We start from the raw sequence: 27,429 nt of genomic DNA, 5'->3' as shown, positions 1-27,429 counted from the left end.
TGTAGTAATCAATACAACACAACACACAACATTAGGTAAAGAAACATCCCAGCGGGGACTTTTAGCCCTGCTAAAGGACGTTAATCTCCAGTTCTAGGGTGGATATTTGACGTAATATAAAACACTCACACTCAGTATCCTTAATATTGTCGTTTTTATCTCTTATCTGAAGACGTTTCCAGTTCGCTGTCTTTCAGTTGTATCAAGCTAGCTGTGTGTTTCAGCACCATGGAGAGCATACGCCTCCGGGAGGTGTAGTTCTTTATGAACTCAATTTCATACAATCCCATGGTCACAAAATGAGAAAAAACGTACAAATCCCAGCATGCATTGCAATCGCGGCGTTAACAACGAAGGCTACGTAGCGCAGGGAGCGAAGTGGATCCGGGATTCTGGAAGAGTTTACGCTCCGACCAGACGAGCAGCTTGACAGGAGGATATTATCCGGGAGGAGAAACGGACGTTAAATCTTTTCTCTCCTTTTTTACCATTTATCTCCTACCATCTGCCTTCTTTCTTGACGTCTGTGAACCTTTTTTGCTCTTATCGCCTATTTTGCGTCCTTCGCCGCCCATTACAATTTAACAGAATGAGCCCAAAATACACCCGGAGTTTGGTTTTTGGATGCAGATTGACATAGATACAGAATACATCAATACAGAGATATAGAGATGCAGAGATAGATCGGCGTTGGAGTCTCCCGATTTCACCTGTAATGCTGGAAGTAAATCAACGACTTGATGATCGACGACAATGAGGACATCAGAGATCTTGTTGTCAGCTATCTCAGCGAAGCCCTGTAGTCCATGAAGGACTAACGCTCGACCATCTGGGATTAAAATGTGCCGTTTGAAAAGCCGAGTGCTATTCGGAACCTAAACCCAGCCCTATTCACATGAACTAGTCTTGGTACATTACCAATACGGTAAACCAAAGCCAGATTTACCTCGGCCTGGTCGCCTGTTGGATGACAACATGAACACTGATTGCTAGTGAGCTCTGATAGACCGCAGCAGTCAGTCTGTGGTCCACATGAGCCGCTTTGCTCCCTGGGTTTTGTGTTGTGGAGGTGGTGGTCCCTCTGCTCTCTGGGTGGTGTGTTGTGGAGGTGGTGGTGGTGACTGCTAGGTGGGTTTTGGTGGGTGGTCGTCGCTATGAGCGACAAGACGGCCCCGCGGTGCCAGTTGAGGCTGGAGTGGGTGCACGGGTACCGTGGACACCAGTGCCGAAACAACCTGTATTACACGGCGGGGAAGGAGCTCGTGTACTTCGTTGCCGGGGTGGGCGTGGTCTACAACAGCCGTGAGCACACGCAGAAGTTCTACCTTGGTCACAACGATGACATCATCAGGTGAGTCTCACTACAAGGGACCAGCCGGTCTCGTGCTTTGGAGAGGTTACTCGGGACTGGGTTGTTTTATGTTGGGGTCAGATTTAATTGTAATGTGAGTGATTGTGTGTGTGTGTCTGTCTCTGTCTCTGTCTCTGTGTGTGTGTGTGTGTGTGTGTGTGTGTGTGTGTGTGTGTGTGTGTGTGTGTGTCTGTGTGTCTGTGTGTCTGTGTGTGTGTGTGTGTGTGTGTGTCTGTGTCTGTGTCTGTGTGTGTGTGTGTGTGTGTGTGTGTGTGTGTCTGTGTCTGTGTGTGTGTGTGTGTGTGTGTGTGTCTGTTTCTGTGTGTGTGTGTGTGTGTGTGTGTGTGTGTGTGTGTGTGTGTGTCTGTGTGTCTGTGTGTGTGTGTGTCTGTGTGTGTGTCTGTGTCTGTGTCTGTGTCTGTGTGTGTGTGTGTGTGTGTGTGTCCAGTCTCGCCATCCATCCAGACAAGGTGCAGGTGGCCACAGGCCAGGTGGGGAAGGACCCCTACATCTGCATCTGGGACAGCTACTCCATGCAGACCGTTTCCATCCTGCGTGACGTTCACACGCACGGCGTGGCGGGCCTCGCCTTCGACTCCGACGGACAGGTCTGTCACATGACTGCCAGGCCTGGCCACAGCCCACTGTGTACCCGTGAGACCACCGGTTGTCATGGTTTTGTGAATGGATGCCTACAAGTGTGTGCTGTGTTCGCAGTGCGTCTTTGGAATGATGTCTGTAATGATCTGGTTTGTGTTTGGTCAGCGTGTGTTGGTCTGGTTTCTGATTGGTCAGCGTGTGTTAGTCTGGTTTCTGATTGGTCAGAGTGTGTTGGTCTGGTTTGTGATTGGTCAGTGTGATGGTCTGGTTTCTGATTGGTCAGTGTTCTGTGTGTGTGCAGCGGCTGGCGTCGGTGGGTCTGGATGCCAAAAACACGCTGTGTGTCTGGGACTGGAGAAGAGGAAGGGTCCTGGCCACCGCCACCGGGCACTCGGACCGGGTAACCACCTCCACTACTGCCTGACACATGAGTCGTTAGGAAATGCCTTGCCGAAACGTTCTGGAGTTCGTCCTGAGTGTACTCACCTGTTCTAACGGGTTATATGTGGTTATAGTAGTTTTAACTGGTTTTAACGGTTCAAACTGGTTCTAAATGGTTCTTACTTGTTTTACTGGTTCTAATTGGTTTTGACGATTTTAACTGGTGTGAACTGGTTCTGTGTGTTGGGTTCTGTGTGGCAGATTTTCGATATCTCCTGGGATCCCTACCAGACCAGCAGACTGGTCACCTGTGGAGTGAAACATATCAAGGTTAGTGCCGACCACGCCCCCCCAACACAGATGAAGTCCTGACTCTGGGTGCAGTTCTCTGTTGTTCTGGATCCTGTGTGGGTCAAGTCCTGACTCTGGCTGCTGGTCCCTCCCTGTAGTTCTGGACCCTGTGTGGGAACGCTCTGACGCCCAAGCGGGGGATGTTTGGGAAGACCGGAGACCTGCAGACCATCCTGTGTCTGGCCACGGCCAAGGACGAGCTCACCTTCTCCGGAGCGCTGAACGGAGACGTGTACGTGTGGAAGGGCCTCAACCTGACGCGCACCGTCCAGGCTGCTCACGGGGTACTTATATACACACATATACCATCAATATTATACATACATAGGTATATATATATATATATATATATATATATATATATATATATATATACACACATACATATTGTGGCACCCCGGCACGGTGAGCGAACCACCAGCTCCCGAAACAGGACACAACTTTGCTGGACAAAAGCCAAAAAGGCAGGTTTAATCCGAAATCAAACATAGCCTAATACTGAAAATAATACAACAACGAAAAAACCTGGGAGGAATCGACGGTCCTATCCCCCCGGTGGGTGGAATCCCGTCACCCACGAGGACCGGTCTCTCCGTACAGGAGCTCCAGGGCTGGGAGAGACCCGAATGAGTGGAGAAGCTGGCTATTTAAGCCCTGCTTCTCCACCTGTTCTTCAGGTGCTCTGCAGGTCCTTAATTGGCCCGGGCCGGGTTGCCACAGTATATATAAACATGTATACACACATAAATATATAAACATACAGCCTGTATACACAACATTGATAGTGTAGCTTCCAGGAGTATATGGAAACATTTCAACGTGCGTTTGTGTGTGCGTGCCTGTGTGTGTGTGTTTGTGTGTGCTATCTGTGCGTGCGTGCGTGCGTGCGTGTGTGTAGGCAGGGATCTTCAGCATGCATGTGTGTGAGGAGGGCTTTGCTACAGGAGGGAGAGACGGGTGTGTCCGACTCTGGGACCTGGACTTCAAACCCATCACCAAGATCGACCTGAGGGAGGCTGAGCAGGGCTATAAAGGTATATAAGATCATATATATATCATATATAACATTTCATGTATAATATATATCTATCATCACCAATCACAATCACCATCACCAATGTAGAACTGAGGCAGGCTGAGCAGGGCTATAAAGGTATATACGATCATATATCTATCACAGTATATCATGTATTACATGTCTATTGTGAAATATAATACATATATAAAGCCATCGCCAAGATAGTGAGCAGGGCTTCAAAGTTATATAGGATCATATCCGTCTCTGTTTCGGTCTCTACTGTTAGCTCTATTGTTGTACCATTGACTTCAGTGCTCTATTGCTAGCTTTAGCTTTACTGTTAGCTTCAGTGCTGTCTCTACTGTTAACTTGAGTTGTGCTGTTTGCCCCAGTGCTAGCACTACTGTTTTCTCCAGTGTTGTACTATGAGCTCCAGTTCTAGCTATACTGTGGGCTCCAGTGTTGTACTGTTTGCTCCAGTGCTAGCTCTACTGTTTTCTCCAGTGTTGTACTATGTGCTCCAGTTCTAGCTATACTGTGGGCTCCAGTGTTGTACTGTTTGCTCCAGTGCTAGCTCTACTGTTAGCTCCAGTGTTGTTCTGTGAGCTCCAGTTCCAGCTCTACTGTGTGCTATCTGGTCAATGCGTCTGCAGGTCTGTCCATCCGCAGCGTGTGCTGGCGGGCGGACCGGGTGCTGGCGGGGACCCAGGACAGTGAGATCTTTGAGGTGATGGTGCGGGAGCGGGACAAGCCAGTCTTGCTGATGCAGGGACACAGTGACGGGGAGCTCTGGGCGCTTGACCTCCACCCCAAACAGGCGGTGGCAGTGACGGGCAGTGATGACCGCTCGGTCCGGTAAGAAGACACTCAGCCCTCTGTATCACAGCTACACTCTGCCCTTTATCACAGCTACACTCTGCCCTTTATCACAGCTACACTCTGCCCTTTATCACAGCTACACTCTGTCCTGTATCACAGCTACACTCTGCCCTTTATCACAGCTACACTCTGTCCTGTATCACAGCTACACCCTGCCCTTTATCACAGCTACACTCTGTCCTGTATCACAGCTACACTCTGTCCTGTATCACAGCTACACTCTGCCCTTTATCACAGCTACACTCTGTCCTGTATCACAGCTACACTCTGTCCTGTATCACAGCTACACTCTGCCCTGTATCACAGCTACACCCGGTGGAGGGGTGGCCAGGTTTAGAGGTCAGGAGGTCAGGGGTAGAGGTCAGGAGGTCAGGGGTAGAGGTCGGGTGCAGGGCTAGGGGTCTCACCATGCTTCTCCCTGCAGACTTTGGAGTCTGTCGGACCACACGCTGCTCGCTCGCTGCAACATGGAGGAGGCGGTCCGCAGCGTGGCCTTCAACAACGACGGCTCCCAGCTGGCCCTCGGCATGAAGGACGGCTCCTTCACCGTCCTACGGGTCCGGTAAGACCAGAACCACGAGAACCCAGCCTTATCAGAACCAATAGAACCCAGCCTTAAGCTAACAGAACCAAGAGAACCCAGCCTTATCAGAACCAATAGAACCCAGCCTCAAGCTAACAGAACCAAGAGAACCCAGCCTTATCAGAACCAATAGAACCCAGCCTCAAGCTAACAGAACCAAGAGAACCCAGCCTTATCAGAACCAATAGAACCCAGCCTCAAGCTAACAGAACCAGGAGAACCCAACCTTAAGCTACCAGAACCAGGAGAAACCAGCCGTAGGCTATCAGAACCAATAGAACCAAGCCTCAAGCTACCAGAACCAGGAGAACCCAACCTTAGGCTATCAGAACCCAGATAACCCAGCCTTAAGCTATCAGAACCCAGAGAACCCAGCCTTAAGCTATCAGAACCCAGAGAACCCAGCCTTAAGCTATCAGAACCCAGAGAACCCAGCCCTGAGCTAACAGAACCACATAATTCTACACATTATACTATGATTATGGTGCACCTACGAGTCTGGTCAGAAACCACCTCCAGCTGGATGTGAGCTGTCCCACTGCGTCTCCAAGGAAAATGACTCTAGTTGACCTCTGACCCCTGCAGGGACATGACAGAGGTGGTGCACATCAAGGACCGGAAGGAGGCCATCCACGAGCTGAAGTTCTCCCCGGACGGCTCCTACCTGGCGGTGGGCTCCAACGACGGCCCCGTGGACCTGTACGCCGTGGGCCAGCGCTACAAGAAGGTGGGCGAGTGCAGCCGCTCCTCCTCCTTCATCACCCACCTGGACTGGTCCGTGGACAGCCGCTTCCTGCAGTCCAACGACGGCGCCGGCGAGCGCCTCTTCTACCGCATGCCAGGTAACCGTGGCAACCGCCTCCGTGACGGGGAGCTGTGGTGCCGCATGGTGCCGGGTTACTGTGGTAACCGCCTCCAGGCCAGGGGAACTGTTGTTCTGCCATGCCAGGTGAAAATGTATCTATCTAAATGTATGTTTTAATATATATGACCTGGTTTAGGACTCTGTGGTTGGATCTGGTTTAGGACCTGGTTTAGGACCCTGGGTCTTTTGATCTGGTTTAGGACCTGGTTTAGGACCTGGTGTGGTTTGATCTGGTTTAGGACCTGGTGTGGTTTGATCTGGTTTAGGACCTGGTGTGGTTTGATCTGGCTTAGGACCTGGTGTGGTTTGATCTGGTTTAGGACCTGGTGTGGTTTGATCTGGTTTAGGACCTGGTGTGGTTTGATCTGGTTTAGGACGTGGTTTAGGACCCGGTGTGGTTTGATCTGTTTTAGGACCTGGTTTAGGACTCTATGGTTGGATCTGGTTTAGGACCTGGTTTAGGACCCGGTGCGGTTGGATCTTTAGGACCTGGTTTGGGACCCGGTGTGGTTTGATCTGGTTTAGGACCCCGTGTGGTCCAATCGGGTTTAAGAACTGGTTTAGGAATTGGTGTAGTACATGGTTTAGGACCCTGTGTTGTCTGACCAGGTCTAGGACCTGGTTAAGGTGTTGGTTCAGGACATGGTTTATGACCCTGTGTGGTCTGACCAGGTTTAAGACCTGTTTGGGTGTTGGTTCAGGACCTGGTTTATGACCCTGTATGGTCTGAACAGGTTCAAGACCTGTTTGGGTGTTGGTTCAGGACCTGGTTTATGACCCTGTATGGTCTGAACAGGTTCAAGACCTGTTTGGGTGTTGGTTCAGGACCTGGTTTATGACCCAGTGTGGTCTGAACAGGTTTAAGACCTGTTTTGGTGTTGGTTCAGGACCTGGTTCATGACCCTGTGTGGTTTAATGTCTCCCAGCAGGGAAGCTGCTCACCAAGGAGGAGGCCAAAGGGATCCACTGGATGACCTGGACCGGGGTGATAGGAGCAGAGGTCAACGGGATCTGGCCCAAATACTCCAGCTCTAGTGAGGTCAACTCTGTGGACGCTAACTTCAGCAGCGCTGTGCTGGTTACCGGGGACGACCTGGGGCTGGTCAAACTGTTCCGCTTCCCTTGCCTCAAGAAAGGTCAGACACCGTATGATAATGAGCCCTATGATAACAAGCTTTCTAATAATAACCTTTGATAGTAACGCGCTGAATTATAATAACTGTGAATATAATGAGCTGAATGATAACTATGATAGTAATGAACTAATGATAATAACAATGATAATGAGCTAATGTTATTGATTAACATTAACTGAGCTGGATGATAATTATGAACTGGATGATAATAACTGACTGATAATGAGCTCATGTTAATACTTATGATGATAATGAGCTGCAAGACAGTTATGTTGATGAGCTGAATGATAATAACCATGATGATCATGAGCTAAAGATATTAACTATGATGATAATGAACTGGATGATTATAACTATGATGATAATGAGCTAAAGATAGTAACTATGATGATAATGAACTGGATGATAATAACTATGATGATAATGAGCTAAAGATAGTAACTATGATGATAATGAACAGGATGATAATAACTATGATGATTATGAGCTAAAGACAGTAACTATGATGATAATGAACTGGATGATAATAACTATGATGATTATGAGCTAAAGATAGTAACTATGATGATAATGAACTGGATGATAATCTCCATGACGATAATGATCCTGTGATAACAACGCTGAGGATAACGAGCTGAGACGTCCCCAGCTGCAAAGTTCAAGAAGTACATCGGCCACTCGGCCCACGTGACCAACGTGCGGTGGTCGAGCGACCTGCAGTGGGTGGTGAGCACCGGCGGGGCGGACCACGCCGTGTTCCAGTGGCGCTTCCTCCCCGAGGGGGTGATGAACGGGGTGCTGGAGCCCCTGCTGCAGGGTACGCGCACGCACACACGCACGCACACACGCACACACACGCATCTGCACACAACGCAAGCATCGACCCACAGACACACATGCGTACAAATACAAACAAACGCGCGCAAACATACACCAATGAACGCACACGCACACACGTGTGCGTGTGCGTTCATTGGTGTATGTGTGCGCGTGTTTGTTTGCGTTTGTATCATACGCACGGACGTAAAGGTGTTGTAGCTGCTGTCCGTGTGTGTTGCGTCCACAGAGGGATACGCCGACTCTAACAGCGGAGAGTCGGACTCTGACGTTTCCGACGTTCCAGAGCTAGACTCGGACATCGAACAGGAAGCTCAGACCAACTACGATCGCCAGGTAACCATGGATACCATTGGACGGCCAGCTGCGACTGGGGGCTAACACGCCAGGCCTGCACAATCTTCATCCTTTACCCCCCCTCCCCCTACCCCTTCTCAGCCTCCTCCTCCAACCTCACTCCAGCTCCTCCTCCTCCACCTCCACTTCTGCCTTCACCTCCAGCTCTCCCTCCACCTTAAACCAGCTCTCTTCCTGTCTCTCAAGGTGTACAAGGAAGATCTCCCTCAGCTCCGGAAGAAGCTGATTGGCTCCCTGAAGCGGCAGAAAGCTCCTGAGGCGGGGCTACGGCTGCAGTTCGTACACGGGTAACGGCATGGCAACCATACTCTCGGTCTCCCATCTGTCACTCTCTCTCTGGCCGGGTGGCTGGGCCTGTGTGATGGTTGTGGTTCTGCTGTGACTAATGGTTCTTGGGGTTGTGGTGGTGCAGGTATCGGGGCTGTGACTGCAGGAACAACCTGTGGTACAGCCAGGGTGGGGAGGTGGTGTACCACGTGGCCGCGGTGGGCGTGGTCTACAACCGCCAGCTGCACAGCCAGCGCTTCTACCTGGCGCACGATGATGACATCATCAGTCTCACCGTGCACCCCCTCAAAGACTACGCTGCTACAGGACAGGTACACACGCACACACACGCTCGGACACACGCTCGGACACACACACACACACACACACACACACACACACACACACACACACACACACACACACACACACACACACACAATCACAGCACTAGTGTGTGCAAGTGTTTCTAAAGTATATGTGTGTGTGTTTGTGTATATTTGTGTGTGTCAGGTGGGACGGGACCCAGCCATCCATGTGTGGGACATCCAGACTCTGAAGTGTCTCTCTCTGCTGAAGGGACATCACAGCAGAGGGGTGTGTGCCCTGGAGTTCACAGGTACACACACACACACACACACACACACACACACACACACACACACACACACACACACACACACACACACACACACACACACACACACACACACACACACACTGAATCCTGTCTGTGTGGTGGCAACTTCAAATCTATGCACTGACTACTTCCTGTCTATGTAACGACCACTTCCCACTGGTCAGTGGATGGGAAGACTTTGGTGTCGGTGGGCATCGATGAAGACCATTCCATCGTGGTCTGGGACTGGAAGAAAGGAGAACGTTTGGCCAAAGCCAGGTACAATGCCCCAACATTTAGGACACCCCGACCTTTAGACTAGGACAGTAGTTAAGGCTGTGTAAAGTGTAGATGTAGTAGTAACAGCAGAATGTAGATATAGTAGTAACAGATGAAGCAGTAACAGCAGAGTGTAGATGTTGTAGTAACAGTTGTAGTAGTGACAGCAGAGTGTAGATATAGCAGTAACAGCAGAGTGTAGCTGTAGTAGTAACAGATGAAGCAGTAACAACAGTGTAGATGTAGTAACGAGGTGGTAACGAGGCTCTTGTCTGCAGGGGACACAAGGACAAGATCTTTGTTGTGAAGAGCAACCCGTTCCGCATGGACAAACTCCTCACTGTGGGCATGAAGCACATCAAGTTCTGGCAGCACTCAGGTAGCCCTCCTCCACCTCCCCTCCTCCACCACCACCCAAACCTCCCTTACCGCCCCGACCTCCTCCACCTCACCTCCTCCACCTCGCCTCCTCCACCTCACCTCCTCCACCTCCCCTCTCTCACCTCCTCCACCTCACCTCCTCCACCTCGCCTCCTCCACCTCACCTCTCTCACCTCCTCCACCTCCCCTCTCTCACCTCCTCCACCTCCTCCACCTCCCCTCTCTCACCTCCTCCACCTCCTCCACCTCCCCTCTCTCACCTCCTCCACCTCCCCTCTCTCACCTCCTCCACCTCCCCTCTCTCATCTCCTCTACCTCCTCCACCTCCCCTCTCTCACCTCCTCCACTTCACCTCCTCCACCTCACCTCCTCCACCTCACCTCCTCCACCACCACCCAAACCTCCCTTACCGCCCCGACCTCCTCCACCTCACCTCCCCTATCTCAACTCCTCCACCTCCCCTCTCTCATCTCCTCTACCTCCTCCACCTCCCCTCTTGACATCTTGTGCACCTCCCCTCCTCCACCTCCCCTCCTCCACCTCCCCTCCTCCACCTCCCCTCTCTCAACTCCTCGTCCTCACCTCCTCCTGTGTGCGTGCGTGTGTGTGTGGGTGTGTGTGTGCGCGTGTGCGTGCGTGCGTGCGTGTCTCTCAGGGGGGGGTCTGACGTTCCGCCGGGGCATCCTGGGGAGCCAGGGCGGGAAGCAGGAGACGATGATGTCGGCGTGCTACGGGCGCTCGGAGGACCTGGTGTTCTCGGGCGCCACCAGCGGGGACGTGTACATCTGGCGCGACACCAGCCTGGTGAAGACCATCAAGGCCCACGACGGACCCGTCTTCGCCATGTGCTCCCTGGACAAGGTACCCGTCTCCACGGTGACCAGCGTCACTGTAGCTCACCCGGGTCTCCACGGTGACCAGCATCACTCTAGGTCAGGGATGGGCAACTTTCATGATAAAGAGGGCAACAATTCTTCATCATCCCCATCAGAGGGCCATGTGACTGTACACTTCAACTAGACGTAAACTGAGAGAAGCTACACATTTTTGAATTTGTTGGATATGATTTACTGTATTCTGGTGCATTTTGGGGAGGGCCACTACCTACAAAATCTTCCAGATTCATAACCTATGTATGGTATGTTGACTGAACCAACATACATTCATTCCATGTTTTCCATGCTCAAACAGCCACATGATTGGTTAGTAGTTTGATCAGTGCAAAGGGCTCACATACATCATCATCATTCAATGATGTCACAAATCTGAAAAACAGTGGCCCAACATTAAGTGCAACAACTCAATGAACTCAAACCCAACAAGCATGATATTCACTTCAGGGCAGTTGTAGTAGTTAAGTGGCGACTTAAGTGGAAATCTTTCATGACTGATATCGTCTCTAAGCAAACTAGACACATGGGTTTGCCTTTGAATTCTATGAACAGATACTATGCTTTTCTTCTTTCTTAACCAAGTTTTCTGTAACTCGATTCTTTTTTTTTTTTTTTTTTTTTCTTAAATAAAAATTATGTGCGGGCCTGACTGAGTGAGGATGCACGCCGCCAGTTGCCCATCCCTGCTGTAGGTCTACCGGGTATCCATGGTGACCAGCATCACTTTAGCTCAGCCGGGTCTCCAAAGTGACCAGCATTACTCTAGGTCAACCCGGTCTCCATGGTGACCAGCATCACTGTATCTAACCCCGGTCTCCACAGTGACCGGCATCATTGTATCTCACCCTGATCTCCACGGTGACCAGCATTACTGTAGCTCACCGCAGTCTCCATGGCGACAAGCATCATGGTTGTGATTACGGCTGTGTGCAGGGCTTCGTGACCGGGGGTCGCGACGGGGTCGTGGAGCTGTGGGACGACATGTTCGACAGATGTCTGAAGAGCTACGCCATCAAGAGGGCAGCCCTGTCGCCTGCCTCTAAAGGTAGGCCTAAGACACACACACACACACACACACACACACACACACACACACACACACACACACACACACACACACACACACACACACACACACACACACACACACACACACACACACACACAGTGTGTGGTAGGAGGATGACATGTGATTAATATGTGTGTGTGTGTGGTAGGCCTGCTGCTGGAGGACAACCCGTCCATCAGAGCTATCTCTCTGGGCCACGGACACATCCTGGTGGGCACCAAAAACGGAGAGATCCTGGAGATAGACAAGAGTGGACCCATGACCCTACTGGTTCAGGTAGGCCCATGACCCTACTGGTTCAGGTAGCCCCATGACCCTACTGGGTCAGGTAGGCCCATGACCCTACTGGTTCAGGTAGGCACATGACCCTACTGGTTCAGGTAGGCACATGACCCTACTGGTTCATGTAGGCCTTTGAGGGTGAGGGTGATAGATGAGAGATGATCTTAGATAAACAATAAAAAAGATAAACATTTACAGAGATCTGAAGACAGGGTGCGTTTGTTTTATTGAGAGTGAGTCAGAGACACATACTGAGATCTGAAGACAGGGTGCGTTTGTTTTATCGAGAGAGAGTCAGAGACATATACAGAGATCTGAAGACAGGGTGTGTTTGTTTTATTGAAAGTGAGTCAGAGACATTACCAGAGATCTGAAGACCGGGTGCGTATGTTTATTGAGAGAGTCAGAGACATTACCAGAGATCTGAAGACCGGGTGCGTATGTTTATTGAGAGAGTCAGAGACATTACCAGAGATCTGAAGACCGGGTCGGTAGGTTTATTGAGAGAGTCAGAGACATTACCAGAGATCTGAAGACCGGGTGCGTATGTTTATTGAGAGAGTCAGAGACATTACCAGAGATCTGAAGACCGGGTGCGTATGTTTATTGAAAGTGAGTCAGAGACATTACCAGAGATCTGAAGACCGGGTGCGTTTGTTTTATTGAAAGTGAGTCAGAGACATTACCAGAGATCTGAAGACCGGGTGCGTATGTTTATTGAGAGAGTCAGAGACATTACCAGTGATCTGAAGTGGGGTGTGTTTGTTTTCTTCAGGGTCACATGGAGGGCGAGGTGTGGGGGCTCGCAGCTCACCCCCTCCTCCCTGTGGTTGCTACGGTGAGCGACGACAAAACGCTGCGGATCTGGGAGCTGTCAGCCAATCACCGCATGGTTGCCGTGCGGAAACTCAAGAAAGGTAGAACCCTCCTCTATCTTACCTCCTTCAGTCTGGTTCTATGAGGTAGAACCCTCCTCCATCTTACCTCCTTCAGTCTGGTTCTATGAAGTAGAACCCTCCTCCAGCTTATCTTCCTCAGTCTGGCTTCTTAGTAGTCACTCATATTCCTCTCTCTCCCTCTCCCTCTCCCTCTCTCTCTCTCTCTCTCTCTCTCTCTCTCTCTCTCTCTCTCTCTCTCTCTCTCTCGCTCTCTCTCTCTCTCTCTCTCTCTCTCTCTCTCTCTCTCTCTCTCTCTCTCTCTCTCTCTCTCTCTCTCTCTCTCTCTCTCTCTCTCTCTCTCCATCTCCATCTCTCTCTCTCTCTCTCTCTCTCTCCCCCCCTCTCCCCCTCTCCCCCTCCCTCCCTCCCTCCCTCCCTCCAGGGAGCCGCTGCTGTGCGTTCTCCCCTGACGGGAAGGCCCTGGCCGTGGGGCTGAACGACGGCAGCTTCCTGGTGGTGAACGCAGACACACTGGAGGACCTGGTCACCTTCCACCACCGCAAGGAGCTCATCTCGGACATCCGCTTCTCCCAAGGTACTTCCTGTTGGGTGCGCTTCACTTCCGGTCGGACGCATAACACTTCCTGTTTGAAGGATATAACTAAGTGTGTGACTAACTATATATCGAAATGTATGACTAAGTATTTCATTAAGTGTAGGACTAAGTATATAACTAAGTATAGGACTAAGTATTTAACTACTTGTAGGACTAAATGTATGACTAAGTATTTCATTAAGTGTAGGACTAAGTATATAACTAAGTATAGGACTAAGTATTTAACTACTTGTAGGACTAAATGTAGGACTAAGTATATCACTAAGTACAGGAATAAGTGTAGGATTAAGTGTAGGACTAAGTGCAGGACTAAGTGTAGGACTAAGTGCAGGACTAAGTGCAGGACTAAGTGCAGGACTAAGTGCAGGACTAAGGGGCTCCTCCTGTGTCCAGACTCGGGGAAGTACCTGGCGGTGGCGTCCCACGACTCGTTTGTGGACATCTACAACGTGCTGAGCAGCAAGAGGGTGGGCATCTGTAAGGGCGCCTCGGGCTTCATCACACACATCGACTGGGACGCCAGAGGTGAGGCCACCGATCACAGGCCACCTGGGCCATGAGGTCACACCTATACACTGGTTAGATGTCTCTAGAAACAGGGCTGTGTCCGGCCTGCTCAGCGTGAGGTCACAGGTCATGTTTCGTGTCCTCCAGGTAAACTTCTGCAGGTGAACTCGGGAGCGAAGGAGCAGCTGTTCTTTGAGGCACCGCGGGGTCGGAAACAGAACATCAACACTTCAGAGGCACGCACGCACGCACGCACGCACGCACGCACGCACGTGCACTCACACACACGCGCACAAACACACACGCAGGCTCATGCTCACACACACGCACATACGCGAGCACGGTCATGCTCACACACACACACACACACACACGCATACACACACACACACACGCACACACACGCGCAAACGCACACGCACACATACACACACATGCATTTACCAATACCAATTGAACCGCTATGTGATTCCGCTGCTACAAACATCCAGGCGGGCAACTGCAAAGTAGCATAAACTTCTCATTCATTACTGATAGGAATTTATTTTAGAGGTTTTGCACACACGAGACAAGTTGATCAATGAATCATTGGGACAAATAAGTTGAGCCAAAACAACAATTAATATATTAAACACCATAAATAACCAGCTTGCAAAGGCAGCGTATACAGTTTCACGATGCTGGTTGACATCCAACCACAAGGCACTCGTCTTCCGCACCACTCGTCTGATTGAGAGTGGACATCTGGCGGCCAGCGCCCGTCTCACAGGCCAGTATCTGCGTTGCGTTTACCGCCCTGCGCTAACGTGTAATCATGTCTTTAGTTTGAGAAGGTGGACTGGGCCTCCTGGACCAGCGTCTTGGGTCCGACCTGCGAGGGCATCTGGCCGGCGCTCAGTCTGGTCAACGCCTCCTGCCTCACTAAAGACCACCAGCTGCTGGCTACTGGGGACGACTTCGGCTTCATCAAGCTCTTCAGCTACCCCTCTAGGGTGAGTAACACCTTAAACTAGCACTCCGGGGTGAGTTAACACCTTTAACTAGCCCTCTGGGGTGGGTAACACATTTAACTAGCGCTCTACAGTGGGTTACCCCTTAAACTAGTCCTCCGGGGTGAGTTAACACCTTTAACTAGCCCTCTGGGGTGAGTAACACCTTTAACTAGCCCTCTGGGATGGTAACACCTTTTAGTTAGCCTTCTTTGGTGAGTTAAAACATTTTAAGCCCCTGATCGTTTGGATTCAGAGTAAAAACTCTCCCTCTTTGACCTCTAACCTCAGGGGCAGTTTGCCAAGTTTAAAAAGTACGTGGGGCACAGCGCCAACGTGACCAACGTGCGGTGGACCAATGACGACGCCCTTCTGCTGTCCGTGGGCGGAGCCGACACGGCCCTGATGATCTGGTCCCTGGAGGCACCCGGTCACAAGGAGAGCAAGGCGGTGGACAGCGAGGAGTCGGACGACGACCCGGAGGAGGACGGAGGTCAGCTAGCAGCATTAGCATTGATATGTCCTCTCTAGGCTAGGTCTGCAGCACATCTTAGCTAGCAGCATTAGCATTAATATGTCCTCTAGGCTAGGTCTGCAGCACATCTTAGCTAGCAGCATTAGCATTGATATGTCCTCTCTAGGCTATGTCTGCAGCCCTGCCCAGCTAGCAGCATTAGCATTAATATGTCCTCTCTAGGCTAGGTCTGCAGCACATCTTAGCTAGCAGCATTAGCATTAATATGTCCTCTAGGCTAGGTCTGCAGCACATCTTAGCTAGCAGCATTAGCATTGATATGTCCTCTCTAGGCTATGTCTGCAGCCCTGCCCAGCTAGCAGCATTAGCATTAATATGTCCTCTCTAGGCTAGGTCTGCAGCACTTCTTAGCTAGCAGCATTAGCATTAATATGTCCTCTAGGCTAGGTCTGCAGCACATCTTAGCTAGCAGCATTAGCATTGATATGTCCTCTCTAGGCTAGGTCTGCAGCACATCTTAGCTAGTAGCATTAGCATTAATATGTCGTCTCTAGGCTAGGTCTGCAGCACATCTTAGCTAGCAGCGTTAGCATTGATATGTCCTCTCTAGGCTAGGTCTGCAGCACATCTTAGCTAGTAGCATCAGCATTAATATGTCCTCTCTAGGCTAGGTCTGCAGCACATCCTAGCTAGCAGCATTAGCATCAATATGTCCCCTCTTGGCTAGGTCTGGAGCACATCCCATCTAAACAGGGAGAACTTCACAGAGTCAGAGTACATAGAAAACTTCCTTATAAGCATGTTAGCTTGAGCGTACATTTTGCAGCGCTGTCGGTAGAGGTCTTTGTCATCCGTCCAGTCATCGGATATGACATGACCTAGGTATTCAGTTTCCTCCAACACAGCAGGAGGCCTGTCTGACAAATAAAACGTCGGAAAAGTTGATTTCCTGTCCTCAGCGCTTCTAAATATAATTATGTGGCTTTTCTTAGCGTTAAACTTTATGTCGTGATCCCGGCCATACTGAGAGCACACCTTCAGCATCTGCTGCAATCAAGCACTATATGGACAGAGCAGGACCTGGTTGTCTGCATACATAAGATGATTAACAGTAGTGTTGCCCACAAGACAGCCAGTTCTTAACCTATTTAACTGATCTAATAATTCATCCACATAAACATTATATAAAATAGGAGACAAAATTCGTCCTTGCTGCAGTAACACAGAATGGAGCAGATACAACATTGTCCCTTTTAACTTTAAGTGATGTTGCTTTGTGTTGTCTCTAGGCTACGTCAGTGACGTAGCGTTATGTTCTCCCTAGGCTCCGACAGTGACATAGTGTTATGTCCTCTCTAGGCTACGACAGTGGCATAATGTTGTGTCCTCTCTAGGCTACGACAGTGACGTAGCATTATGTTCTCTCTAGGCTACGTCAGTGACGTAGCGTTATTTTCTCTCTAGGCTACGTCAGTGACGTAGCGTTATCTTCTCTCTAGGCTCCGATAGTGACGTAGCTTTGTGTTGTCTTCAGGCTACGACAGTGATGTAGCTCAGGAGAAGTCCCTGGATTACGTCACGAAGATCTTCTCGGCTAGCATAAGGAACATGACGGGAACCAAACCCCACCTACAGCACAGAGATGTTCCTCTGGACGACAGGTACCCTGCTTTCTGCTTCCTCCTTCCTTCCTTCCGTTCTTCTGATACCGTCCTAACTTCCTAACCAGGCTTCGTGCCATGTTGTTAATGTGCGTGTGTGTGTGTGTGTGTGTGTGTGTGTGTGTGTGTGTGTGTGTGTGTGTGTGTGTGTGTGTGTGTGTGTGTGTGTGTGTGTGTGTGTGTGTGTGTAGACCCCCTGTCAGCAGGGCAGCTCCACTTCCAGAAAAGCTTCTAAAGAACAACGTGACAAAGAAGAAGAAAGTGGTGGAGGTGAGTTTCAACCAGCAGCTTACTGCCTGGTTTAGTTTGAACTTACCAAGTTTTAGTTTGAACTAACCGCCTGGTTTAGTTTGAACTAACCGCCTGGTTTAGGTCGAACTAAACGCCTGGATTAGTTTGTACTAGCCGTCTGATTTTGTGTGTTTGTGTGTATGTTTGTAGGAGCTGGTGCTGGAGCATGTGTTCGGCTACAGGGGCTTTGACTGCCGGAACAACCTTCACTACCTCAACGACGGGGCTGACATCATCTTCCACACCGCCGCCACCGTCATCGTCCAGAACCTCTCCTCTGGTCAGTACCTTCACTGCCCCACCGTTAAGAACCCCCACCCTTCAGGACCCCCACCCTTTATTACCCCAGCCTTCAGTACCTCGACCTCCACTTCCCCACCGTTAATTACCCCCACCCTTCAGTACCCACCTCCTTCACTACCCCCACCCTTCACTACCCTCTTCATCAAACCTCCTCACCAGACCTCCTCTAGACCCTCTTCCCCAGACCTCCTCTAGACCCTCCTCTAGACCCTCCTCACCAGACCCCCTCTAGACCATCCTCTAGACCCTCCTCACCAGACCTCCTCTAGACCCTCCTCCCCTGACCTCCTCTAGACCCTCCTCCCCTGACCTCCTCTAGACCCTCCTCTAGACCCTCCTCAAGACCCTCCTCTAGACCCTCCTCTAGACCTGCCTCACCATACCTCCTCTAGACCCTCCTCACCAGACCTCCTCTAGACCCTCCTCTAGACCCTCCTCACCAGACCTCCTCTAGACCCTCCTCTAGACCCTCCTCTAGACCCTCCTCACCATACCTCCTCTAGACCCTCCTCACCAGACCTCCTCTAGACCCTCCTCACCAGACCTCCTCTAGACCCTCCTCTAGACCCTCCTCACCAGACGTCCTCTAGACCCTCCTCTAGACCCTCCTCACCAGACCTCCTCTAGACCCTCCTCCCCTGACCTCCTCTAGACCCTCCTCTAGACCCTCCTCTAGACCCTCCTCCCCAGACCTCCTCTAGACCCTCCTCACCAGCCCTCCTCTAGACCCTCCTCTAGACCCTTCTCACCAGCCCTCCCCTCTCCCCAACAGGAGTCCAGAGCTTCTACCTGGAGCACACTGATGACATCCTGTGTCTGACCATCAACCAGCACCCCAAGTACCAGAACGTCATCGCCACGGGACAGATCGGTACGGCCCTACCCTCCGCCTCTCTTAACCCGCTCCCATGGACCTGTTCAGGCTAGAACAGTCTCTACGTACTAGAAACGGATCTTTTCTGGCTAGAAACTGATCTCTACGGGCTAGAAACTGATCTCTACGGGTTAGAAACTGACCCCTACGTCGTAGAAAGAGATCTGTACGGACTAGAAACTGATATGTACGGACTAGAAACTGATCTGTACGGGCTAGAAACAGATCTGTTTATGCTAGAAACGGATCTGTACATGCTAGGAACAGATCTGTTCATGCTAGAAAGTGATCTGTATGTGCTACAAACACCATTTCTGACATCTCAACCCTGCACTGCTTCTTCATTCACGCTTTAATTCCCGTTTCTTGATTTGCCTAGTCCACTCTTCTCCATGCGTGTCACATGCATGTTAAACCATTACATGTATATTTCTCTCACTGCTCATGTCATGTGATGCCGCTGCCTCATCTCCAGGTGACCTGAGTGATCTGCCAGGTAAGACCACGCCCCCTTCCATCAGACTACCTATCAGATTAAAGAACACGCCCCCTTCCATCTGAATACCTATCAGATGAAGACCACGCCCCCTTCCATCAGACTACCTATCAGATGAAGAACACGCCCCCTGCCATCTGAATACCTATCAGATAAAAGAACATGCCCCCTTCCATCTGAATACCTATCAGATTGAAGAGCACGCCCCCTTCCATCTGAATACCAATCAGATTGAAGAACATGCCCCCTTCCATCTGACTACCTATCAGATTACTTCATGAGATTACTTTATCAGAGGTTGGTGGTTTACCTTCGGCCTGTAGAGGCTGATGTTGGCGGTGAGGATCGTCAGTAATCAGCATGGTTTCCATGGTTACCACAGTGAACCTCGTCCCCATATTTATCTGTGATGAGAGCCTGTATTCATAGGAATGGAGCCAAACACAGTAGAAGGAGTATCAGGCCCAGTAGAACACCAGAAACTCTTCTCCTCCTACTCCTCCTCCTCCTCCTCCTCTTTTTCCTCGTTTTCTCCACCTCCTCGTTCTCCTCGTTTTCTCCTCCTCCTCATGTTCCCCTCCCATTCCCTCTAGATCCAGAACCTTTTCCGACCAGTCCAGGGCAGGTTGCCATGTTTCCTGGTTGCCATGGTTCCTGGTTGCCATGGTGTTTTGTCTCCTCCCAGGGCTAGCTCCATCCATCCACGTGTGGGATGCGAGAACCAAGCAGACCCTGTCCATCCTGCGCTGTTGCCATGGCAAAGGCGTGAGCTACGTCAACTTCAGCGCCACGGGGAAACTGCTGCTCTCTGTGGGGGTGGAGCCGGAGCATACCATCACCGTCTGGAGATGGCAAGAAGGTACCAACTTATACCACACACACACATACCTGTGAATCACCCTGTAACAAACATCCCTATAACACACACCTGTAAATCAACCCTGTAACACACACACCTCTAAATCACCCCTGTAACATACACGTGTAAACCACGCCTGTAACACACACCTGTAAATAAACACCTGTAAAACACACCTGTAACACACGCCTGTAACACACACCTGTTATATATACCTGTAACACACACCTGTAATATACACCTGTAACACACCCCTTTAATAAACACCTGTAACACATATATATACCTGTAACACACCCCTGTAATATACACCTATAACACAAGCCTGTAATACGCGCCTGTAACACGGCCTTAACTCACAACGGTAACACGCATCCTGTGGGGTCAGGTACCAAGGTGACCAGCAGGGGGAGCCACAGCGAGAGGATCTTTGTGGTGGAGTTCAGACCAGACTCAGACACTCAGTTCGTGTCGGTGGGCATCAAACACATCAAGTTCTGGACCCTGGTGGGCGGCTCCCTCATGTACAAGAAGGGTGTGATTGGCTCTGTGGAGGAGGGGCGTGTCCAGACCATGCTGTCGGTGGCCTTTGGCGCGGTGAGTACAAGCTGGCCCTGCCGGGGGGGTCTAGATCAGGGTGGTTCTGGACCAGCACTATGTAGCTAGCAGGTAGTGTTATCATTGCATACGTGTTACCTCTTGGTATTAGCACTATGTAGCAGGCAGGCAGTGTTATCATTACATAGGTGTTTTCTGTTCGTATTAGCAAAGAGAAAACATGGACTCTTTTCATCTGTAGTACAAATCTATGGTTTGGCTCGGTTCAGGTTCAGAGGTCAGAGGTCAGGGGTTCAGGTAAGCAGGCTGACACGGCTCCTCCTCCTCCTCCGTCCTCAGAACAACCTGACGTTCAGCGGCGCCATCAACGGCGACGTGTACGTGTGGCGGGAGCACTTCCTGGTCCGCGTGGTGGCCAAGGCCCACAGCGGGCCCGTCTTCACCATGTACACCACCCTGAGAGACGGGCTCATCGTCACCGGGGGCAAGGAGAGACCGTCAGTACCGCCGCCCTGCCACGCCTCATTGTGGCGTAGCTGCGTTGGGCTGCATGGTTGCCTGCGTGTGTGCGTGTGTGTGTGTGTGTGTGTGTGTGTGTGTGTGTGTGTGAGGGCCTCTTCCTTTGTAGAAGGTGTGGACGGCAGTAGCTCAGCAGTAGCCGCAAGGGCTCTGTTTCGATTTGTCGAGGTGTCCCTGAGCAAGACGCCCCACCCTGACGAGGTGTCTGTCGCCCTTGCGTGGTTGACTCGGCCGTCGTTGGGTGAATGTGTGCATGAATGGGCGAATGTCAGGCATGGTTGTAAAGCGCTTTGGATCAAATGCAGTCCATTCACCGCGTGTGTGCGATGATTGTTCTGTGTACCAGGACCAAGGAGGGCGGGGCGGTGAAGCTGTGGGACCAGGAGATGAAGCGCTGCCGAGCCTTCCAGCTGGAGACCGGTCAGCCGGTGGAGAACGTCCGCTCGGTCTGCAGAGGGAAGGTAGGCGCTGACGCCTCCTCTCACTCGTCTGATCCCCCTCTATCACCCTATATCACCCTTCTATTGCGCCTCTATCAATCACCTCTCTGTCACTACAACACTCCTCTGTTAGTTATCTATCACCCCTATATCACTTCTCTATCACCCTATATCACCTCTCTATCAATCACCTCTCTATCACTACATCACTCCTCTATCGTCTGTCTATCACCCCTATATCACCCCTTTATCACCCCTATATCAGCCCTCTACCACTCCTTTTTTTCCTCTGTCACTCCTTCATCACCCTTCTATCAGCCGTCCATCCCCCCTCACTACTCTATCACTCCTCTATCACTACTTTATCACTACTATCAGTCCTCTTACACGTCTCTCTGCCTGTCTCTCGGCCTGTCTCTCTGCCTGTATCTCGGCCTGTCTCACGGCCTGTCTCTCGGCCTGTCTCTCGGCCTGTCTCTCGGCCTGTCTCTCTGCCTGTCTCTCGGCCTGTCTCTCTGCCTGTCTCTCGGCCTGTCTCTCACACGTCTCTCTGCCTGTCTCTCTGCCTGTCTCTCTGCCTCCCCAGGGGAAGATCCTGGTAGGTACTAAGGACGGGGAGATCATCGAGGTGGGGGAGAAGAACGCCGCGTCCAACACCATGATCAACGGCCACACCCAGGGCGCCATCTGGGGCCTCAGCACACACCCTTACAAGGACGTCTTCCTGTCGGCCAGCGATGACGGAACCATCCGCCTCTGGGACCTGGCGGACAGGGTAGGAGGGCCAGCTATTATGGGATGTATTGATGACCTCCTGAGAGATGTATTGATTACCTGAGAAGATATGTTTTGATGACATGAGAAGATATGTATTGGTGTATTCATGTATTCATCTATGGATTGAGTATGATAGATGTTTTGATAGATTTATTCATATAATAATTGATGTATTGATAGATAGATGGATGTCTTCATTATGTATTGATTATGGATTGATATATGTGATAATATATGTCTTCAATATGTCCTGGTAGATGTGTTAATATATGTTTTGGTAGATGCATTGACTATGTATTAATTCTGTATTGATTATGTATTGATTTTGGATCATGTAGAAGCTGCTCAACAAGGTGAGCTTGGGCCACCCGGCCAAGTGCTGCTGCTACAGTCCCAACGGGGAGATGGTGTCCATCGGCCTGGAGAACGGAGAGTTCATCCTGCTGATGGTCAGCTCCCTCAGCGTCTGGGGCAAGAAGAGGGACCGCAGCGCCTCCATCCAGGACATACGGTACTAACCCCCACTAACTAACCCCCACTAACCCAACACTAACTAACCCAACACTAACTAACCCAACACTAACCCAACACTAACTCACCTTAAAGAGAGACCGCAGCGCCTCCATCAAGGACATACGGTACTGACGCCCCTAACTAACCCCCACTAACCCAACACTAACTAACCCAACACTAACTAACCCAACACTAACTAACCCAACACTAACCCAACACTAACCCAACTCTAACCCCCACTAACTAACCCAACACTAACCCTCCTAACTAACCCAACACTAACCCAACACTAACTCAGCTTAAAGAGAGACCGCAGCGCCTCCATCCAGGACATACAGTACTAACCCTCACTAACTAACCCAACACTAACCCGCACTAACTAACCCCACTTTTTGATTATTGTGTCGGTTCCTCTCTGGTTCTGATAAGTGTGTTGGTCCTTCTCAGGTTCTTTTAGTTGAGTTGGTTCTGGTAGGTTTGTTGGTTCTGGTAGGTTTGTTGGTTCTGATAGGTTTGTGGGTTCTGATAGTTGAGTTGGTTCTGTTAGGTGTGTTGGTTCTGGTAGGTGTGTTGGTTCTGGTAGGTGTGTTGGTTCTGATAGGTGTGTTGGTTCTGGTAGGTTTGTTGGTTTTGGTAGGTTTGTTGGTTCTGGTAGTTGTGTCGGTTCTTCTCAGGTTCTGTTAGTTGAGTTGGTTCTGGTAGGTGTGTTGGTTCTGATAGTTGTGTGGGTTCCTCTCAGGTTCAGCCCAGACAACCGTCTGCTAGCGGTGGGCTCGATGGAGAGCTCTGTGGACTTCTACGACCTGACTCTCGGCCCGTCACTCAACCGCATCGGATACTGCAAGGACATACCGGGCTTCATCCTCCAAATGGACTTCTCTGCCGACAGCAAACACATCCAGGTAGCCCCACGTTTACACAGAGTATCACTGGAACCCACATCCTCACACATCCTGTCCGTCAATATAAACACACATCCTCACACATCCTGTGAATATGAACACACATCCTCACACATCCTGTCTGTCAATATAAACACACATCCTGTCGATATAAACACACATCCCCACACATCCTGTCAATATGAACACACATCCTCACACATCCTGTCCATCAATACAAACACACATCCTCAAACATCCTGTCTGTCAATATAAACACACATCCTCACACCGTCTGTAAATCTAAACACACATCCTCACACGTCTGTTCATAGAAACACACGTCCTAAGGCCATCTGTTTATATAAACACACGTCCTTACACCGTCCTCATACGACTGTTAATATAAACACATGTCCTTACACTGTCTGTTAATCGAACATACGTATGTACTCATGTGTGTCCTTGCAGGTGTCCAGCAGCACTTACACGCGGCAGGTGCACCAGGTGCCTTCTGGGAAAGTGGAAACGGAGCCGGCGGTGGTCGAAAGGATCACCTGGGCCACCTGGACCAGGTAGGAACACCTGGCTGTTGAGGTGACTCATTATAACACCAGGTGTGAGAGTGGTTAGCCTTTACAAGCCGTTTTGAAAAATCGGCCTCTTCTGACATCATAAGTGGGCGTGTCAACCTAGATGTGTGCTGGATAGATGAGCAACGTTTGCTACAGTCCACCGGGTAGGCTGGTAGACTGATCTATCCAGCGCAGATCAAGGTGGACACGCCCACTTGGCAGATTTTCAAAAGGGCTTGTAACGGCTAATCACACTCAAACCTGGTGGTATAATATGTCACCTTTAGTCCTTTCAGGTGGATGTCATGTGATGGTTGGTTTGGATGTTTGGAGGTCTGGTGGTTTGTTGGTTGGATGGTCTGGTGGTTTATATTTTTATTGTGGTTTTATTGTTTATTTGTTGTTTTGTTTGTGTCTCAGCGTCCTGGGAGACGAGGTTCTGGGTATCTGGCCCAGGAATGCTGAGAAGGCGGATGTTAACTGCGTCAGCGTTTCCCATGCTGGTCTCAATCTGGTGACCGGCGATGACTTCGGACTCATCAAACTCTTCGACTTCCCCTGTCCCGAGAAATTTGTGAGAACTTCCTAAACCTGAATAAAAACTCCTGTAGTTCCTAAGTTCTAGACCACCCCAGAAATGATTCAAACATCTCCTCTCTCCTCTCTCCTCTCTCCTCTCTCCTCTCCAGGTGAAACACAAGCGTTATTTCGGACACTCAGCCCATGTGACTAATGTGCGTTTCTCTGCTGATGACAAGTATGTGGTCAGCGCTGGAGGGCGGGACTGTAGGTGGGTCCACACTCTCATCCTATCAGGAGCTGCTGAGTGCTGACAAGAATCCAATCAATCAATTATATTTATATATAATCTATATTTATTACTTAAATATATATATATATATATAAATAAATATTATCTTTAAAGATAATAATATATCATTTCATATATTATTAATAATAATAACATAATATATTTTGGTGTGTGTTCCAGTTTATTTGTGTGGCGGTGCCAGTGAAGGCGCAGAGGAGGATTGTGGGTATTGGTCGCTGCCTGACCTCTGACCCAAGCATCACAGCCAATAGACGGCAGCGGCTCTGTCTGGTGACCGTGGCAACATCACTGACGACAGCTCCAACGGCCAAACTCTCTACAGACCATAATATTATCCTATAATGATGAAATGCTATTATTATTATTATTACTATATGTGTTGTTGTCGTCAGGTAGTTGTGTTGAGTATGGAAGGGTGAGATGATATGTATTGGAACCTAAATATCTGTCTGTATAGTTCTAGATGTAGATATTATCACGGATCTAGATCGAGATCGAGATCATGGATCTAGTTCTAGATCATGCGCTCAATTCTACAGCTTATCAGATCTACTTTAGATCATGGATCTATTTCTAGATGTAGCTCATGGATCTAGTTCTAGTTCTCGATCTGATCATGTATCTAGTTCTAGATCCAGACATCATCATGTAGCTATTTCTAGAGGTAGCTCATGGAGATAGATCTTTAGATATGATCATGTATCTAGTTATAGATCTAGACATGATCATGTATCTTGTATAGATCTAGATCATGTATCTAGTTATATATCTTGATATGGATCATGTACCTAGATGTAGATATGATCAAGGATCCAGTTCTAGGTATAGATAATATATCTAGTTCTAGATGTTATAGATCTCAATCATGGATCTAGTTCTAGATATAGATATCATGTATCTAGTTCTAGTTCGAGATCATGGATCTAATTTTAGATATAGATAATGTATATATTTCTAGTTCTATATATATATATATATATATATATGTATATATAATGTATCTAGATTATGTATATATATAGATGTTCTCGATCTGGATCATGTATTTAGGTCTAGATGTTCTAGATCTAGATCATGTATTTAGTACTAGATCTAGACCATGGAGCTAGTTCTAGATATAGATAATGTATCTAGGTGTTCTAGATCTAGATCATGTATCTAGTTCTAGATCTAGATCATGTATCTAGTTATAGATCTAGATATCCTGGATGTTTTCTAAAGCAGGGCTGGGTGATCAGCTCTGACCTCTCGCTGCCTTATGTCACAACGTTGGATCAATACTCTCTTGGTCCCTAAGGTCTTAAAATGTGAACAAGCCACCATGAATTATTGATCTTTGTATAGAAAAGTCCAAATTGATCCAACATGAAGGACGCGAAGACCAGGGAGGAGAGACTGTACAGGATGAAGTTTGGTTGACATGGCGACGTGCCTTCCAGGAGCTCCTGTCGAACCAATCAGAAGACAGAAGCTCTGCTGTGGTGCTAGGACACAAGGGGAGGGGCTTCAGCGGTGTATCACCTTAACAAGCTGCTGATACACCCTTTGGCAAGGGAGGGAATCAAACCACACTCTTGAACTGTCCCAGCCTCCTCCGCAACTACAGCAGCACAGAGTCTGAATCCGTCCAGGCATCGCTAGGTTACCAGGTTGCTAGGTTGTGTAAATATGTAAACGTAGGTTCATGTTCTCTATTTTAATATTGTTCTGCTGCTGCTGGCCTCAAGAGGAGCTCTGCCCTCAACCAGCCTGGAGGAACCTGGACTCTAGGAGATTAAGGATTAAAGGTCCCAGGTTAGGGCTAAAGGGTCAGGGGTTAAGGGTCAGATGTTAAGGGTAAGCTATGCCCACCTTCTAACAGGCTGATGTCACTGAACTCCTGAAGGAGGTTTGGGTTCCTACACAATAAAAGTTCCTCACTCCTCCCAAGCTGTGTTGAACAGGCAGCTGCGGCCAGAACCAGCCAGTTCTGTGTGTCCATGTTTACAGAGAGGAAGCAGGCATGGTACCGTGGTGTGGTCAAATGTGTTGTTGATGTTGTTGTTGTTGTGTTGTGCCTGTGGAAGATAATTAATTTACGGTTTGGACATGCTGACCTCAATCAACCAGTCCAATAAAAAACTTTTTAAATATGTTGAAGTCATCTATTCACCTTTTGGGTTTTCAACATAAAATGCCACATCCAATACCTTTTGTTATATCTCCAATTTTATACACTAGATCACATATTCTTTCAA

General features: G+C 49.5%; 1 protein-coding gene across 2 annotated transcripts; it reads left to right on the top strand.

The window, feature by feature from the left end:
* The first annotated feature begins 377 nt into the window (after window positions 1-377).
* Window positions 378-27,324, top strand: eml6 (EMAP like 6). 2 transcript variants are annotated; one of them, XM_030350813.1, is made up of 42 exons: window positions 378-1,351; window positions 1,800-1,959; window positions 2,253-2,351; window positions 2,594-2,662; window positions 2,782-2,967; window positions 3,582-3,717; window positions 4,355-4,556; window positions 5,005-5,142; window positions 5,749-6,005; window positions 6,955-7,164; window positions 7,814-7,981; window positions 8,231-8,337; window positions 8,545-8,645; window positions 8,771-8,957; window positions 9,139-9,244; window positions 9,430-9,523; window positions 9,802-9,902; window positions 10,560-10,765; window positions 11,731-11,842; window positions 12,015-12,142; window positions 12,924-13,065; window positions 13,469-13,621; window positions 14,036-14,167; window positions 14,297-14,385; window positions 14,974-15,141; window positions 15,430-15,631; window positions 17,148-17,274; window positions 17,466-17,544; window positions 17,716-17,845; window positions 18,641-18,739; window positions 19,218-19,238; window positions 19,924-20,097; window positions 20,486-20,694; window positions 20,995-21,152; window positions 21,521-21,635; window positions 22,201-22,389; window positions 22,730-22,902; window positions 23,644-23,806; window positions 24,257-24,360; window positions 24,781-24,934; window positions 25,050-25,150; window positions 25,352-27,324. In XM_030350813.1, exons 1-42 carry the CDS (start codon window positions 1,155-1,157, stop codon window positions 25,374-25,376), a joined length of 5,871 nt encoding a protein of 1,956 aa, XP_030206673.1. In that variant the 5' UTR covers window positions 378-1,154; the 3' UTR covers window positions 25,377-27,324. The 2 variants fall into 2 exon arrangements, with proteins under 2 accessions (XP_030206673.1, XP_030206674.1); XM_030350814.1 differs by lacking the exon at window positions 19,218-19,238.
* Window positions 27,325-27,429: the final 105 nt, after the last annotated feature.

Source organism: Gadus morhua, chromosome 3 (genome assembly GCF_902167405.1).
Source record: "Gadus morhua chromosome 3, gadMor3.0, whole genome shotgun sequence".
Taxonomy (NCBI): domain Eukaryota; kingdom Metazoa; phylum Chordata; class Actinopteri; order Gadiformes; family Gadidae; genus Gadus; species Gadus morhua.
Note: the sequence above shows the minus strand (reverse complement) of the source record. Positions and strands in the feature narration are given on the sequence as shown.

What these genes read in the sequence shown, in the direction of transcription:
- eml6 (XM_030350813.1), top strand. Translation starts at nt 1,155, where the DNA reads ATGAGCGACAAGACGGCCCCGCGGTGCCAGTTGAGGCTGGAGTGGGTG. An exon ending in AGTGATGACCGCTCGGTCCG is followed by an intron (nt 4,557 to 5,004) that starts GTAAGAAGACAC and finishes TTCTCCCTGCAG; the next exon opens with ACTTTGGAGTCTGTCGGACC. An exon ending in CATCGACTGGGACGCCAGAG is followed by an intron (nt 14,168 to 14,296) that starts GTGAGGCCACCG and finishes CGTGTCCTCCAG; the next exon opens with GTAAACTTCTGCAGGTGAAC.